This window comes from Giraffa tippelskirchi, chromosome 7, assembly GCF_054371585.1.
Source record: "Giraffa tippelskirchi isolate mGirTip1 chromosome 7, T2T-mGirTip1v1.2.pri, whole genome shotgun sequence".
NCBI lineage: Eukaryota > Metazoa > Chordata > Mammalia > Artiodactyla > Giraffidae > Giraffa > Giraffa tippelskirchi.
The window spans coordinates 8,249,365-8,264,849 of NC_137281.1; the positions used below are offsets into that span (position 1 = coordinate 8,249,365).

The following is a 15,485-nucleotide window of genomic DNA, read 5'->3' on the forward strand; positions in this document are numbered from 1 at the left end:
TTAAGGGAGCTCATGAGCATAAAGCCACTGGAGCACGGAGTACCTTCAAAATACCGAGTCCTTCCGCTTCTCAGCACCAAATAACTCCATGTCCGAAACAAAACCTCCACGTGAGACCCCCCTCACAAACACACACCCCCCTCTTCTATGATGGATTCAGGCTGCCTTTGGAGAGAGGAGAACGAGACCTCGGGAAGATCTCTCTGAATCTCGGCTTCCCCCCTCATCAAACAGGAAGAGTGAACCTTACCTTCCAGGAGTGAATGCAAATATTCACAGAAATGTGAAGCTATTCGTCCACTAGCAGGAGCTCAGCAGGCAGTTTGTCCAGGCTAGCTTCCTTTCCTTCTGTCTCTTTCCCCCAAAGTCAGGATAAAGGCAGCCTTCCTTAGCATGACAGTGTTCACACAATGTGGTTTCACCCACTCCTGACCTGCGCTTAAGGCTCCCTCCCCCACTTTCTCTGGATTTTTTTTTTTGTTTCCCGAGCTCTAGAGCTGCATTGTCCAATATGGTGGCCACTTGTGGCCCTTTAGTGTTTGAAACACGGCGAGTTCGAATCGTCACAGGTTGTAAGTATAAAATATTGGACTCTGAAGATGCAGGGTGAAAAAAATGTAAAGCATCCCATCAATGTTACATTGAGGACATGTTAAGGTGATATTTTAGATATCATGGTTCAACAAAATGTATTATTTTTAAAATGGCACTGTTTCTGCTTCTTATTTTTCTTATTATCAATGTGACCACCATGATATAAATAGCTCACATCATACTTCTCCCAGTGGACAGCGCTGCTCTAAACCCCTCCCTTCCTTGCTGTGGGGGCCCCCAGGTCCTGATTCTCACACCCTCCGGGGGTTTCTAGGTTGAGGTGTACCTTTAAGAGAGTCGTTTTCCACCCTAGCTCTCTCCACGAGCCCTCTTTAAGGTTCTGCTTTCAAAATTGCTGGATTATCTGGGAACTGGCCCGATTGTTTTGGCTCCAACCCGTCTGTAAGATGAGACTGTAGTTCCACCAAGGAGGGTTCTCTGTAAGTGGTTACAATCAGGGCCAGTTTGGGTAGGATAATCCCATGGTTAATGATATCCCAAGGGGATCTCATGCGTGTCTATGAGGCTCATAAAATTCAATCATGGATATATTAATGGGGTCTTGCGGGGGCTGGGATCATAGACAAGAATATTAATGAACAGAGGAGAAAGAGTTCCTGGATATTGAGCTACAAGGAAGTGGACAGGTTTCAGCTGGATAATGAAGCTCCTAGAGCCTGAGAATTTTCTAGAATGAAGGGAAGTGTGTGTGTGTGTGTGTGTGTGTGTGTGTGTGCGCGCGCGCGCGCGTGCCGCGCTCAGTTGTGTCCAACTCTTTGCAACCCCATGGATTGTAGCCTGCAGGCTCCTCTGTCCATGGAATTTTCCAGGCAAGAATACTGGAGTGGGTTGCCATTTCCTACTCCTGGGGATCTTTCTGACCCAGGGATCAAACTCGAGTGTTTTGGATCTCCTGCATTGGCAGGCAGATTCTTTACCACTAGCGCTGCCAGTAGTTTGGTTGGTTTTTTTACAAACAAGAAGAGAAAGCAGCAATTACTATAACCGAGTTCAAGTTTGTACTGCTCGCCGAATGACTGACCAGTTAACCTTATTTCTCAGAGTAGTGGGATGTAAGTGACCATAAATGGTGCATTGCTTGTTCCCAGAACTGTACAGTCACCTGTAACACATTAGCTAGATTATCAAGGGCCACGAGAGAACAGCGGCCCACACTGAAGGTTCACGGAGCGTACACTGAGACGTTTGTATTTGTGAAGCAAACCTGCTTCCCCAGACAGCCTCTCTGGCGTCCTGCAGGGGATTCTTCAGCCCTGGCTTTCAAAGACCGGTAAGGTCCAAGACTTGGATAAATCTCTGATGGCTCCCGTGATCCTTGTTGTCATGGAAACAACTGGAAATTCCTTATGATGACTTCTAATCCTTGTCTTATCGAATGCCAGCTCATTAATTTGTGTGTGTGTGTATCTTCCTATGAAAAGGGAGGTGGTCTGGCTTTGTGGCAAAGACAGAGAAAGAAGAGGAAGGTGAAGAAAGGAGGAGGTGAAGGCAGAGAAGGCAGGTGAGAAGAAGAGGAAGGGGGAAGGAAGAGACTGGGGTTGATGGAAAAACAGAAGAAGGAGCAAGAGGAGGAGGGATGAAGGGGAGGGGTCAGGGAGGAGTCAGGGCTTGTGGCTATAAACTCCTGAGGGCCCACTCCTGGTGGACCTCTGTTCCTCGGAGGGAGGAGCATGGCACTGCCCCTGGGGCTTCTGTTGATTTCAGTCTACTGGCTCCGCAGTGTGGCTGGTCTCCAACATGGAGGTGAGGAGCGACGTGACAGTATCTGGGGTTGGACATTTGACAACCTCTCCTGCCATATGTAATCAAATCAGAGACGCCATGAAGGGTAAGGGCCATCTTTACCTCATGTTCCCTCAGAAAGAAAAAGACACTCTTTGCATTTTTTTTTGAAAATAAAATAGACACAATCCACTGATGAACTTATTTAAAAATGAAATTTTTGTTTTAATTCTTTTGGCATGTGGAATCTTAGTTCCCTGACCAGGGATTGAACCCATGACCTCTGCATTGGCAGCATGGAGTCTTAACCACTGGACCACCAGGGAAACCCTAGGCTTTTTTTCTTTTTTTAATATGATTTGACAAAGAGCAGGAATGTGAATTAGAAAATTGTGTTGACAGAAGTCATGTTCCTTGATGACTACGTGTCTTCTTTCATGCTAATATATTTTGTTTAGGTACTTTTGTTTTTTTAGGGGGATGGAAGGTTTGGCTACACAGCGAGGCTTGTGAAATCTTAGTTCCCAGGCCCCTTGGCAGTGAAAATGCGGAGTTCTAATTACTGGTCCGCCAGGGAATTCCCATGCTAATATATTTTAAATGCCTTATGGAGAGGTTTTGAAAATGGAACTGATTTTTGGAAAGACTATTTAATTCTTTTTACCAAAATCATGTTGCCTTCAACTGCTATAAAGTGACAATAAAAGAAGGGATTTCATAATGGGTGCATTTCTTACATGTCTGAAGAGACTTACATAGAGTTGTCAAAACAACTTTTTTATGGAATGGCAAAAAAACTGTGATCTTGCACAAACTACTTTCAAGTATTCTTCAGGTCATCTTTGCATGGAAAGATAAATCAAACATAGTATTGATTAAAATTTTTTTTAAAAAGGAAAAGATGCTCTTGGTATAACTATGACTGCTACTACCTGATCAGTTAGATTTTTTCACACTTGTTGAAAAAGCACGCTTTTGCTTATACATAGGTTTTTTACAAGATGTCACTTTTGTACATTCATAAGAAGGAAATTATACATGAAAGAAACTAGTTAAGATGTTCCTAAAATTTCTCCACCTGTTGTTTCTGGCCTTCTGAATTATTAAAGTCATATTTTTTCATATAACATTATCTTTTGGCTGCGCAGAATCTCAGTGATAGCAGCATTTCTTGAAACAATGCATAAAACAATTAAAACTCATTGGTCCTGGGCAGTGAGCCACTCTTAACAAGTAGGTAGTGGTGATCTACTTTGAGTCTTTGAAAGTGTTGCTTATTCATTGCTTCTCTCTCCTCTTGTAACCTGGAGGTTAAGAAAGCCTATTCTTGCCTCCTGGGGTTTCTCTTTTGAGCCACAGACATCCATATTACACGTTTTGATGCTGACTTCTTGAATACCATCATCTTCAATGCAGGCATAACCACCACATCTCCATAGCAACCTGATCTGTGGATAATAAGATGCCAGCAGGTATAAGGGGGCATTCTTATATTTGAAGCGTTTGAACATGAGAAGCCAAGTATTTTAGCATCTTAGGAGTGATGAGATAGTAGGTTTTGGAACCTGTATGGTAAAGAACCTGCCTGCAAAGCAGGAGACCCAGGTTCAATCCCTGGGTTGGGAAGATCCCCTGGAGAAGAGAATGGCTACCCACTCCAGTATTCTTGTCTGGAAAATTGCATGGACAGAGGAGCCTGGTGGGCTATAGTCCATGGGGTCGCAAAGAGTCGGACACGACTGAGCAACTAACACTTTCAGTTTTTCAGGAGCACAGGAAGCAGAGATTAAATGACATGAGTACCTCCACTCCAGGAGTCCACAGGCTAGAAGGAAGACTGTAAGTGATAAATCATCTGGGCTTCCTTGGTGGCTCATGATAAAGAGTTCTGCCAATGCAGGAAACATGGGTTCAATCCCTGGGTTGGGAGGATTCCCCTAGAGACGGAAATGGCAACCCACTCCAGTATTCTTGCCCGGAGGACCCCACAGACAGAGGAGCCTGGCAGGCTACAGTCCATGGGGTCGCAAAGAGTTGGACATGACTGACCACCACCACCGACAAGCTAAGTCACCTCTCTGCCTGTCCTGAAGTTGGACATGTGACTGACCTGGCCAGACTTCACAGAAGGCTCATTCGATTGATCTTGTTCCAGGGTGAGAAATTTGCCATGCACAAAATGTAATTTCTCTACTAGAACAAGCTTCGAGGAGTCCTCAGGGATCCCAAGACAGTGAGGTCACTTGCAGGAAGGACTGTCCAGGCGGGCAGACCCTGACATGCCATGTGAACCCAGAGTTCTGGGATTGTCATCTGTTGCCTGTTACCATTTCTGTCTCCTGTGGGGTTGGACCGCCCACTGGCTAACATTAATAGTTAAACTTCAGCCAAGTGTTGAGTCGCTCAGTCGTGTCTGACTCTTTGCAATCCCACGGACAATAGCCCACCAAGCTCCTCCGTTCATGGAATTTTCCAGGCAAGAATACTGGAGTGGGTACCATTTCCTTCTCCAGGGTGGGTGGCTCCAGTTCACAGGGTCACAAAAGAGTCGAACATAACTTAGCTAGTAGAATGAGTTTGACTGGTTTAGATACTTCATATAAAATGGAATCATGCCGTGTTTTTCCTCCTAGGTCTGGTTTATTTCTCTTGGCATGATATGCCCTCCAGGTTCATCCATATCTTTGCCCATGGCTGGATTTCCTTCCTTTTAAGGCTGAAAAATATTCTGTTGTGTATATAAACCACATCTTTATCCATTCATCATCAGGGGACATTTAGGTTGCTTGCATGTCTTGGCTACTGTAAATAGTGCTGCAGTGATATAATATGCTAGTGCAGATCTCTTCAAGATCCTGGTTTCAGTTCTTTCAGATAGATACCCAGATGTGGGGTTACTGGATCCTATGGCAATTCTATTTTGAATCTTTTGAGAAACTTCTTAGGGGCTGTACTATTTTACATTCCTACCACGAATGCTGCATAATTCTTTGCTGTTGTGATTAGGTCACGTTTCCTTTTAAAAATGTTTAAAATCTTTGTGTCATGCAAGCATTTCCACATACTCCAAAGAATTGTCTAATGCCCTCCCTTCTGTGTGAGTGAAAGAAAAAATTTCTAGCGTTAAGCAGTGAGGCTCACATTATAATTTTATATAGCACAGGTGATACTGTGAAACAAGTATTGGGTTGGCCACAAAAGTCTGCTCGGGTTTTCCCATAAGACATTATGCAAAAACCTGAAATGAAATCTTTTGGCCAACCCAATATCTTGTACACTGGCTTGAATCTTATTAATGATGACAGTTGTGATGAAATGATGGTGATAATATTTCAGTAGTTATAACATTCTTGGTAACAATAGCAGCTACAAGCTATTAAGTGCTTTGTTTCAGGTACTATTCTAAGTACTTTATATGCGTAATAATCTGTTCCTCCTAACAGTCTCTTGTTGTTCAGTCACTTAGTCGTGTCCCATTCTTTGCGACCCCATGGAATGAAGCCCACCAGGCTCCCCTGTCCTTCACTATCTCTGGGAGTTTGCTCAGACTCATGTCCAGGGAGTCAATGATGCCATCCAACCATCTCACCCTCTGCCACCCCCTTAACAGTCCCCTGGGGTAGGTAAAGTTTTGGCCTTCTTTTTATAGAAGAAAATCTGAGGCACTGTGGTTAGAAACAGTGACTGACTTTATTTTCTTGGGCTCCCAAATCACTGCAAATGGTGACTGCAGCCATGAAATTAAAAGACACTTGCTCCTTGGAAGAAAAGCTATGACCAACCTAGAGAGCGTATTAAAAAGCAGAGACATCACTTTGCTGACAAAGTCCGTCTAGTCAAAACTATGGTTTTTCCAATGGTCATGTATGGATGTGAGGATTGGACTATAAAGAAAGCTGAGTGCCAAAGAATTGATGCTTTCGAGCTGTAGTGTTCGAGAAGACTCTTGAGAGTCCCTTGGACTGCAAGGAGATTCAACCAGTCCATCCTAAAGGAAATCAACCCTGAATATTCATTGGAAGGACTGATGCTGAAGCTGAAGCTCCAATACTTTGGCCACCTGATGCGAAGAACTGACTCATAGGAAAAGACCCTGTTGCTGGGAAAGATTGAAGGCAGGAGGAGAAGGGGACAACAGAGGATGAGATGGTTGGATGGCATCACCGAGTGGATGGACATGAAAGCCTGGCCTGCTGCAGTCCATGGGGTCGCAAAGAGTCAGACACGAATGAAGTGACTAACCACATCACATCGCAAGCTTGAATAAGTCTTCCACTTGATAGTAGAAAATAATCAAGATTGTTGTAATAAGAGAAAACCTTATCATTGTAGTACAATTGCTACCATATTCGAAGTGCTTGCTAACTGCTATATACTGAGCAAAGCCCAAAACGTATGTTTTTGATTTAATCCTCACAACAAACCTGTGAAATTGATGAAAAGATCCTTTTTTAATAGACACTAAAACTAGTTGGACCTCATTTTAAGACAGTTAAGTAAACGGTTGCTTCAAATTGTGCTTTGCAGACAGTACTGAAAAGAAACAGAATAAAACAAAACAAGAAATAATGGTGAAATGATAAAATACATTTCTCCATTATTGTGTGATTTATTTTGTAGGGAAGGCGGAAAGAGTAAATCATTTACTTTTGCCTGCTGAATTTCTTTGTTTTAAAAATAACTTTAATTGTGCCTTATTCACCATCCGCTGGATCATCGAAAAAGCAAGAGAGTTCCAGAAAAACATCTATTTCTGCTTTATTGACTATGCCAAAGCCTTTGACTGTGTGGATCACAATAAACTGTGGAAAATTCTGAAAGAGATGGAAATACCAGACCACCTGACTTGTCTCTTGAGAAGCCTGTATGCATGTCAGGAAGCAACAGTTAGAACTGGACATGGAACAACAGACAGGTTCCAAATAGGTAAAGGAGTACGTCAAGGCTGTATATTGTCACCCTGCTTATTTAACTTATGTGCAGAGTGCATCATGAGAAACGCTGGGCTGGAAGAAGCACAAGCTGGGATCAAGATTGCTAGGAGAAATATCAATAACCTCAGATATGCAGATGACATCACCCTTATGGCAGAAGGTGAAGAAGAACTAAAAAGCCTCTTGATGAAAGTGAGAGAGGAGAGTGAAAAAGTTGGCTTAAGGCTCAACATTCAGAAAACTAAGATCATGGCATCTGGTCCCATCACTTCATGGGAAATAGATGGGGAAACAGTGGAAACAGTGTCAGACTTTATTTTTTGGGCTCCAAAATCACTGCAGATGGTGACTTGCAGCCATGAAATTAAAAGACGCTTACTCCTTGGAAGGAAAGTTATGACCAACCTAGACAGCATATTTAAAAGCAGAGACATTACTTTGCCAACATAGGTCCGTCTAGTCAAGGCTATGGTTTTTCCAGTAGGCATGCATGGATGTGAGAGTTGGACTATAAAGAAAGTTGAGAGCCGAAGAATTGATGCTTTTGAACTGTGGTGTTGGAGAAACTCTTGAGAGTCCCTTGGACTGCAAGGAGATCCAACCAGTCCATCCTAAAGGAGATCAGCCCTTGGTGTTCATTGGAAGGACTGATGTTGAAGCTGAAACTCCAATATTTTGGCCACCTCATGCGAAGAGTTGACTCATTGGAAAAGACCCTGATGCTGGGAAGGATTGGGGGCAGGAGGAGAAGGGGACGACAGAGGATGAGATGGTTGGATGGCATCACCGACTCGATGGACATGAGTTTGGGTAAACTCTGGGAGTTGGTGATGGACAGGGAGGCCTGGCGTGCTGCGATTCATGGGGTCGCAAAGAGTTGGACACGACTGAATGACTGAACTGATTGATTCACTCACAATATTTGGAAAGTACAGTTAAAGCAAAAGGAAAAATTAGAAGTCACCCACAATAACACCTGGAAATGAACATTGAATCTTTACCTTTAAAATATTATTTTTACTAGAATAATTTGGTAAAGTATTTTATTTTTATTTTGTTTTAAAGGCTAAATCTAGTGAAATGAAAATTTGTTTAAAATTGTGTTTTTCAGATAAATATTCACCAACTATGGGTGAGTTGAAAAGTCTTTTAAAATTTTGCAATAAAATGTGAAGCAATTGAATACTGTACTTCTTTTCCTGGTAAGAAATTATATTTTTCATGAAACTCTATATTATGCCCTTGTGTATAAGATAAAGGACATTCCATGTTAAAAAATAGTTAAGGAAAAAGAAGAAGAGAAGAATCATAATTTTATTGTGTGCTTTACTGGTAATATTTTTAGGTCATCAAATATCTTAATTACATACAATTTTATAATGTGATTTTAGTTTTGCAAAAATAGCATCTTACAGAGTGAAATGAAACAGAAATTTCCTTTTGTCATCTGAAAACAAAGTGTAAATGTTTCCATATCTATTTATATGCTCATCTTTTTTGATGCCTGTATGATATTATAAAGTTGTATTTTGTTTTAAAATTCCCTTAGTGATTGATATTTTTGGATTCTTTTCTCTTTTCTTTTACTGTTATTAACCATTCTGAAATGAACATCCTTAATCCTAATGTCATTCCAACCAAAACCAGGAAACCACTGAGGTGTCTATTGTAAATAGAACTGATGAAAATCATTGGAAGGAGGTGGTTCTAATGTATGTGCTATTTTCAAAAGGAAATAATCTGTAAGCCTACAGAACATAACAGGCAAAATTATTTTATGGTTGTATACTTAAAGTCTTTAGGAAGACTAGTAGATGACTAGTTTTAGAAAGAGAATCAGGCTACATGACTGAATTGAAGATAGACATATTAATGCATTAATCAGTAGTTTTTCTCTATACTGGTAAGAACCAACTAGACACTGATAGAAAATGAAGTCATTCTGTTTTATATCAATGTCACAAAATGTTTTGGGGTTACATCAGCAAGAAATATGCAGGACTTATATAAAGTAAATGATATAATCATATTGAGGAACAGAAACCAACTTCCTAAAAAAGTAGAAGATCATGCCATGTTCTTGGAAGGAAGACATGAGAATAATGAAATAAGTGTCAACTTCAAATTTATTTTTCAGAAACTATAACTCATCTTCCAGAAGTCAAAGGTAAGTTGATCAGAAAACTTCTGCTACAAAGCACGTTTTAAAAAATATATATAAAAATGGGGAAATCAGTGGGATATTTTCCTGGTTAAAAAAATAATCTTTTTTCTCCTTTCATAAAACGTAATATAGGGACTTCCTTGGTGGTCCATTGACTAAGAAACTGCCTTGCAATGCAAGTGACTGGGGTTCGATCCCTGGTCAGGGAACTTAGATCCCACATGGTGCAGCCAAGAAACAAAACAAACAAATGCAAGATGGAGAAACCACTCTGAAATTTCACTGGCACTGTTTCTACTCTTTAATTTCTGCCAATCTAATAGAGGGAAAGGGAAGTCGCTCAGTCGTGTCCGACTCTTTGCGACCAATCTAATAGAAAAATACCTGATTTTAAAGTTCATATAGAAAAAAAACGTCCACTAGTAATTAGGAATATTATGAACAAAAACAGTGCTGGGGTTGAGAAATACCCCGTATTAATATTATCAGGTATGGAAATAAACCACAAATATAATAGTATAAATAGCTATGTGTGTATGTACGTGTGTGTGTCTGTGTGAGGATGAGGATGTACGATGGTGGAAGAGGATGAAGAAAAGAGATATGGTGGGAGGTGGTGGTAATCATTTAATAGATAGATGCCCACATTTATGTTTCTAAGCTTAAGGTATATTTCTGGAACTGGGGTCAAATGCTGAGCAAAATTTCAAGACTGTGTTGATGCCATAGAAAATAGTGGGATGGATGTAGGAGTATAAAACAAACAAGCAAACAAAAAACCTTTATTAGTAGAGTTCCAACAGCTCCTCTATATTATGTGACTCAATATTGTTCAATAACATTGGGTCCTGATTCTGACTTCTGAGTACAAACCCCCTTCCAGCCCCCAGCAGGAAAGTAACATAACATCTCAATGAACAGTCCCAGAGAGGGGTGACCTGAATCTTTGTTTTCTCTAGAGGGCAAGTGTTTCTTTCCATTCCGCTATAGAGATGGAATCTTCTATGACTGTGTCCAGTTCAAGGTAAAACACAAGTGGTGTTCCTTGAATGAAACTTACAAAGGATATTGGAAGTACTGTTCTGAAGAAGGTGAGCGTCTTGACTCGGAATTCAAGGTGGTGATATTGGTCTCCGGGGGGTGGGGGGTGGGGTGGGTTCAGGGTGGGTGAGATCACAAGAGTGTTCCGCAAAGGGAATTCATAGTCAATTAAATTGTGAAATAAGGTATGCACGGTTCTCTGACGGTCAGAAAAATCACATTGCACCAAGCGTCTGAGCGCTTCAACCATGTTACCATGAAAAGAAACCTTTCAGCAGAACCTCAATCCCTCACTAATACTGTTTGCATATGCTTATGGTGGAACAGAGTAGAGTAGATGGGAGTGGGAACGGGTGTGCACGCATGTGTGTGTGTGTGTGTGTGTGTGTGATGGCAGAGACAAGGTACAAAATAAAAAGAGTTCTTATTTTGATTGCTTCTCTCTTCTCTGTAGACTTTGCAAAATGTGTGTTTCCCTTCTGGTACAGACGCCTCATTTACTGGGAATGTACTGAGGACGGGGATTCGTTTGGGAAAGCATGGTGTTCACTGACCCAGAATTATAACAAGGACAAGGTTTGGAAATACTGTGATTGATGGTGAGATTTATTTAGAGGAGAGCATGAAGACATTTAATTGTTCTCATGGGAAAGATTGTACAATTTTGGTTGGGAAAGGAGCATGTAAGACTCTCATTAAAAGAATTTTATTCTGAGATACGAATGGAAGGTGATTGGCTGTAAATAAATTGGGATTTTGATTATGGACTATAAGGTTTTGATATATATTCTAGCCTCAGCACTTTAACTTGCTGATTGTGTATAATTGGGTCCTTTTAAAAAAGTGTATGGACTCTGGGTGGTAATGATGTGTCAATGTGGGTTCATAGATCAGAACTGATGTTGGGGAATTTTGATTATGGGGAGGCTGTTCATGTAAGGGGGTGCAGGTTGTATGAGAAATCTCTGTATCTTCTGCTCAATTTTTCTGTGCACCTAAAACTGCTCTAAAAAATAAAATATATTAAAATTCATTACTTTAATAAATTTTTTTAAAACAGAAAAAATAAGTGATAATTGAGACAGGACCGAAGGTAGAAACATGGGTGTTGACTAGATGAAGTGTTGGAATGAGGCTCGGACTTCCCTGGCAGTCCAGTGGCTAAAACGCCACACTCCCAGTGCAGGGGGCCCGGGTTCCATCCCTGGTCAGAGAACTAGATCCCACATGTTGCAACTAAAGATCCTGCATGCCGCAACTAAGACCCAACATGGCCAAATAAATAGATATTAGAGAAAAAGAATGAGTCTCGGACTTCCCTGGTGGTGCAATAGGTAAGAATATGCCTGCCAATGCAGGGGACACTGGATCGACCCCTGGTCCTGGAGGATTCCACATGCCACAGAGCAACAAAGCCCCTGCGCCACAACTACTGAGCCTGTGCTCTAGAACCTGTGAGCCACAACTAGAGAAAGCCTGTGTGCCACAACAAAGACTCAGCACATCCAAATATCAATGAATTATTTTTAAAAAATCAAAATGGAGTTGACTGGCTCAAACGTTCAAATAGAGCCAGGTGGCCACTGTGGATGGATGTCGTTTCAGATACATTCCTACGGAGAACTTGAATTGTCAGACGCAGGAGGAACTGGATGCAGAGGAAAGAACAGAGGACCCTAAAGCCAAGAGAGAGAGAGAACCCACCAAGTAGAAGGACCTGGTGGGTTTCCTTCACGTCACCTTCACCTGCACTTGTCAAGAACCAAACTTTCATTTCTTTCAGCTCTGAAGTTTCACATACTTTGCAGTGCTCATGAGCCTCTCCTAATACAATTTGCAAGAAGTTGCTTGTCTGTCTGAATTGCATCCCTGGTGGCTCAGATGGTAAAGAATCCGCCTGCAGTGCGGGAGACCTGGATTTGATCCCTGGGTTGGGAACATCCCCTGGAGGAAGGCATGGCAACCCACTCAAGTATTCTTGCCTGGAGAATCCCCATGGACAGAGGAGCCTGGCGGGCTACAGTCCATGGGGTCACAAAGGGTCGGACATGACTGAGTGACTAAGCATAGCACTGTCTAAATTAACCAACGCCAGCTTTTGTGGTTTGTAATCAAGATCCCTGACTAATAGAGCTTGCCATCGGATTGAGTTGCAGTCCTCTATTCATGCGGAATCATTTAGAGATGCAGTAAAGCATAGAAAGGGGTTGACGGCAGTTACCCTGCAGAGAGCTAAAACTGGATTGCTAAAATCCAGTGTCCACCAATTAGTATGGAAAACTCACTGTTTACTGACCGTCTCTAACTCCCTGGGTTAGAGTTCTACCCTATAGCATTGCCATGAGCAGTATTATAGAGAAAGAGATGAACAAAGATGCATGAGAGAAATTTTTTTCTTTTTTAAGCCAGACAGAGACAAGTACCATATTATTTCATTTATATGTGCAATCTAAAAAAGCTAAACTCATAGAAACAGAGAGTAGATTGGTGGTTACCAGGGGCTGAGAGAGTGGGGGAAATGGGCAATGCTGATCAAAGGGTACACATTTTCAGTTCAGTTCAGTCGCTCAGTCGTGTCCAACTCTTTGCGACCCCATGAATTGCAGCATGCCAGGCCTCTCTGTCTATCACCAACTCCAATAAATTCTGGAGATCTAATATTGTGTAGTTGAAAATTGATAAGAAAGTCAGTCTTAAACGCTCTCAACACACACAGACACAAACGGTAACTTTGCAAGGTGATCAAGGTGTTAACTAACCTTATTACGGTAATCATTTCACATAATATACGTATGTATTGAATCATCACATTGTATACCTTATCTTACATAGTTATAGATATATATATATCTCAGGAAAGCTGGAAAAAAATGAAACATACGTAAAAACAGCAAATAGATTAATCACATACATAAAAATAAATCTCACCCCCTCAAAAAAAATTCCCTTTAACTTCCAGGATAAGGTTTGACCAAATATCTGAGCACCATGGCCCAGCCAAATTGACCCATAAAATTAACCAACAAATAAGGCGATCAAAATTCAGACTGCAGGGACTTCCCTGCAGTCCAGTGGTTAAGACTTCACCTTACAAAGCAGAGGATGTGAGTTCAAATCCTGGGTGAGGAGCTAAGATCCCCTATGCCTCGGGACCAAGAAAAAGTTTTTTAGATACTGACTAGGAGGTAGAGTTTCAGGAGAAAAGGGTGAATATCATCCCCTGTGGTTTTGCAGACTATTAAGATTCTATTTACAAGAACAACACAAACAATCATTTGTTGAACATTTGTAACGAACAGTATCCAGTGCTAATTGATTCACACTTTTTAAAGGTCCTCAGGTAATCTCTGTGTACATTCAGGTTGGGCCTCTCTGACCCACCCTGTTCATATGTCATCCCAAAGGTACTTTCAAGTGATTTCCCTGCACTGAGTCTTGCTGCCCCGTTCACATTTTCTTTTTTTCTCTTTCAGTTCAGCTCAGTTGTTCAGTCATGTCCAACTCTTTGCGACCCCAGGGACTGCAGCTCACCAGGCTTCCCTGTCCTGCACTACCTCCTAGAGTTTGCTCAAACTCATGTCCATTGAGTTGGTGATGTCATTCAACCTCTCATCCTTGGTCACCCCCTTCTCCTCCCGCTCTCAATCTTTTCCAGCCCAGTTCACACAATGGGGAAAAAATTCCCATTGGCAGAGGACATCTGTTTCCTAAATACCTGTGATCTTCCTTAAGAATTCATTGACGGTCAAAGAATATATTTGCAGCAAGCATATCATCAAAGGGATATATTTACTAATCCGGACTGTGCCACTTATGATGGGCAATTTCCTTGATCTCTCTAAGCCTCGGTTTCCTCATCTATAAAATAAGGACAAGGACTTCCCTCGTGGTTCCGTGGCTAAGATTCTGCCCTCCCAAATGCAGGGGGCCCAGGTTCAACCCCTGGCCTGGGAACTAATTCCCACACATCACAACTAAGAGTTTACATGCTACAACTAAGACCTGGCAAAGCCAGATAAATCAATATTTAATAAAATAAAATGAGAATATTACTAAAAATACAATAAGCATAGTAGACGTCTCATGGCTCACCATGCACATAAAATGATACACTCTGTTCCCATTATTCACCATAGTTATGTCTGATAAAGTTGCCATGAATGCTGAGTTAGTGACTACTGACTCATGGCTCCACAACATGGGCACCAACTGATCAATACGTAACCTGGTTTTATGTGTTTCTGTTTAAAGACACCTTATTCAATACATATTGTTGGTTCATTCACACTGAACTCACAGCCAACAACAGCATAACTGAAGGCTGAAGGAATCTCATCTCACACATGTATTTTCTCCAGGTAACGCATCACAGCCTTCTTGGGCTTAAGACACTAGAGTGTATGTCAGCGCTATACTCGGAAGCATTTTAAATGGAAAAATCACCAAAAAGAAAACACAACACATGCACTGCGAAAGGAACCATTTATACTACGAAGGCTGAAACAGGAAAGTGGACTTCTGCTGTCTTCTCTCTCTACTGGGAACACAGAGACACTGAGATCCTCAAAGATATCATTGCTCTGCTCGGTTCTGCGAAGGACTCTGAACAGGCAATGCGTGCCTGTTGACTTTGTGGTTCTTAATACATTTCAGGAAGTAAGTACATCTACAAATATGGGATCCATGAATAATGAGACCCACAGAATATGCAACTGTATCATGCATGGTTCTTAACACTAGAAAGTAATCAATAAATATTAGCTATTTTTGTTACTATTGAAAGAATTAGGACCTAGATAGATAGGAACTTCCCTCTTCATAGTATTGATGTCTGCAGCCTTCCACATATACACATATATGGCAGTCAGTTCAGTCACTCAGTCGTGTCCGACTCTTTGTGGCCCTGTGGACTGCAGGACGCCAGGCTTCCCTGTCCATCACCAACTCCCAGAGCTTACTCATGTCCATCGAATCGGTGATGCCATCCAACCATCTCATCCTCTATCGTC

The 15,485-nt window shown here is 41.5% G+C and overlaps 1 protein-coding gene across 1 annotated transcript; it reads left to right on the top strand.

The window, feature by feature from the left end:
• Nucleotides 1-1,914: 1,914 nt before the first annotated feature.
• On the top strand, nt 1,915-11,073 carry BSPH1 (binder of sperm protein homolog 1). Its single transcript, XM_081506121.1, is given in 4 exon segments — nt 1,915-2,008; nt 9,409-9,438; nt 10,395-10,526; nt 10,931-11,073. Coding segments are annotated over 4 exon segments (399 nt in total).
• Nucleotides 11,074-15,485: the final 4,412 nt, after the last annotated feature.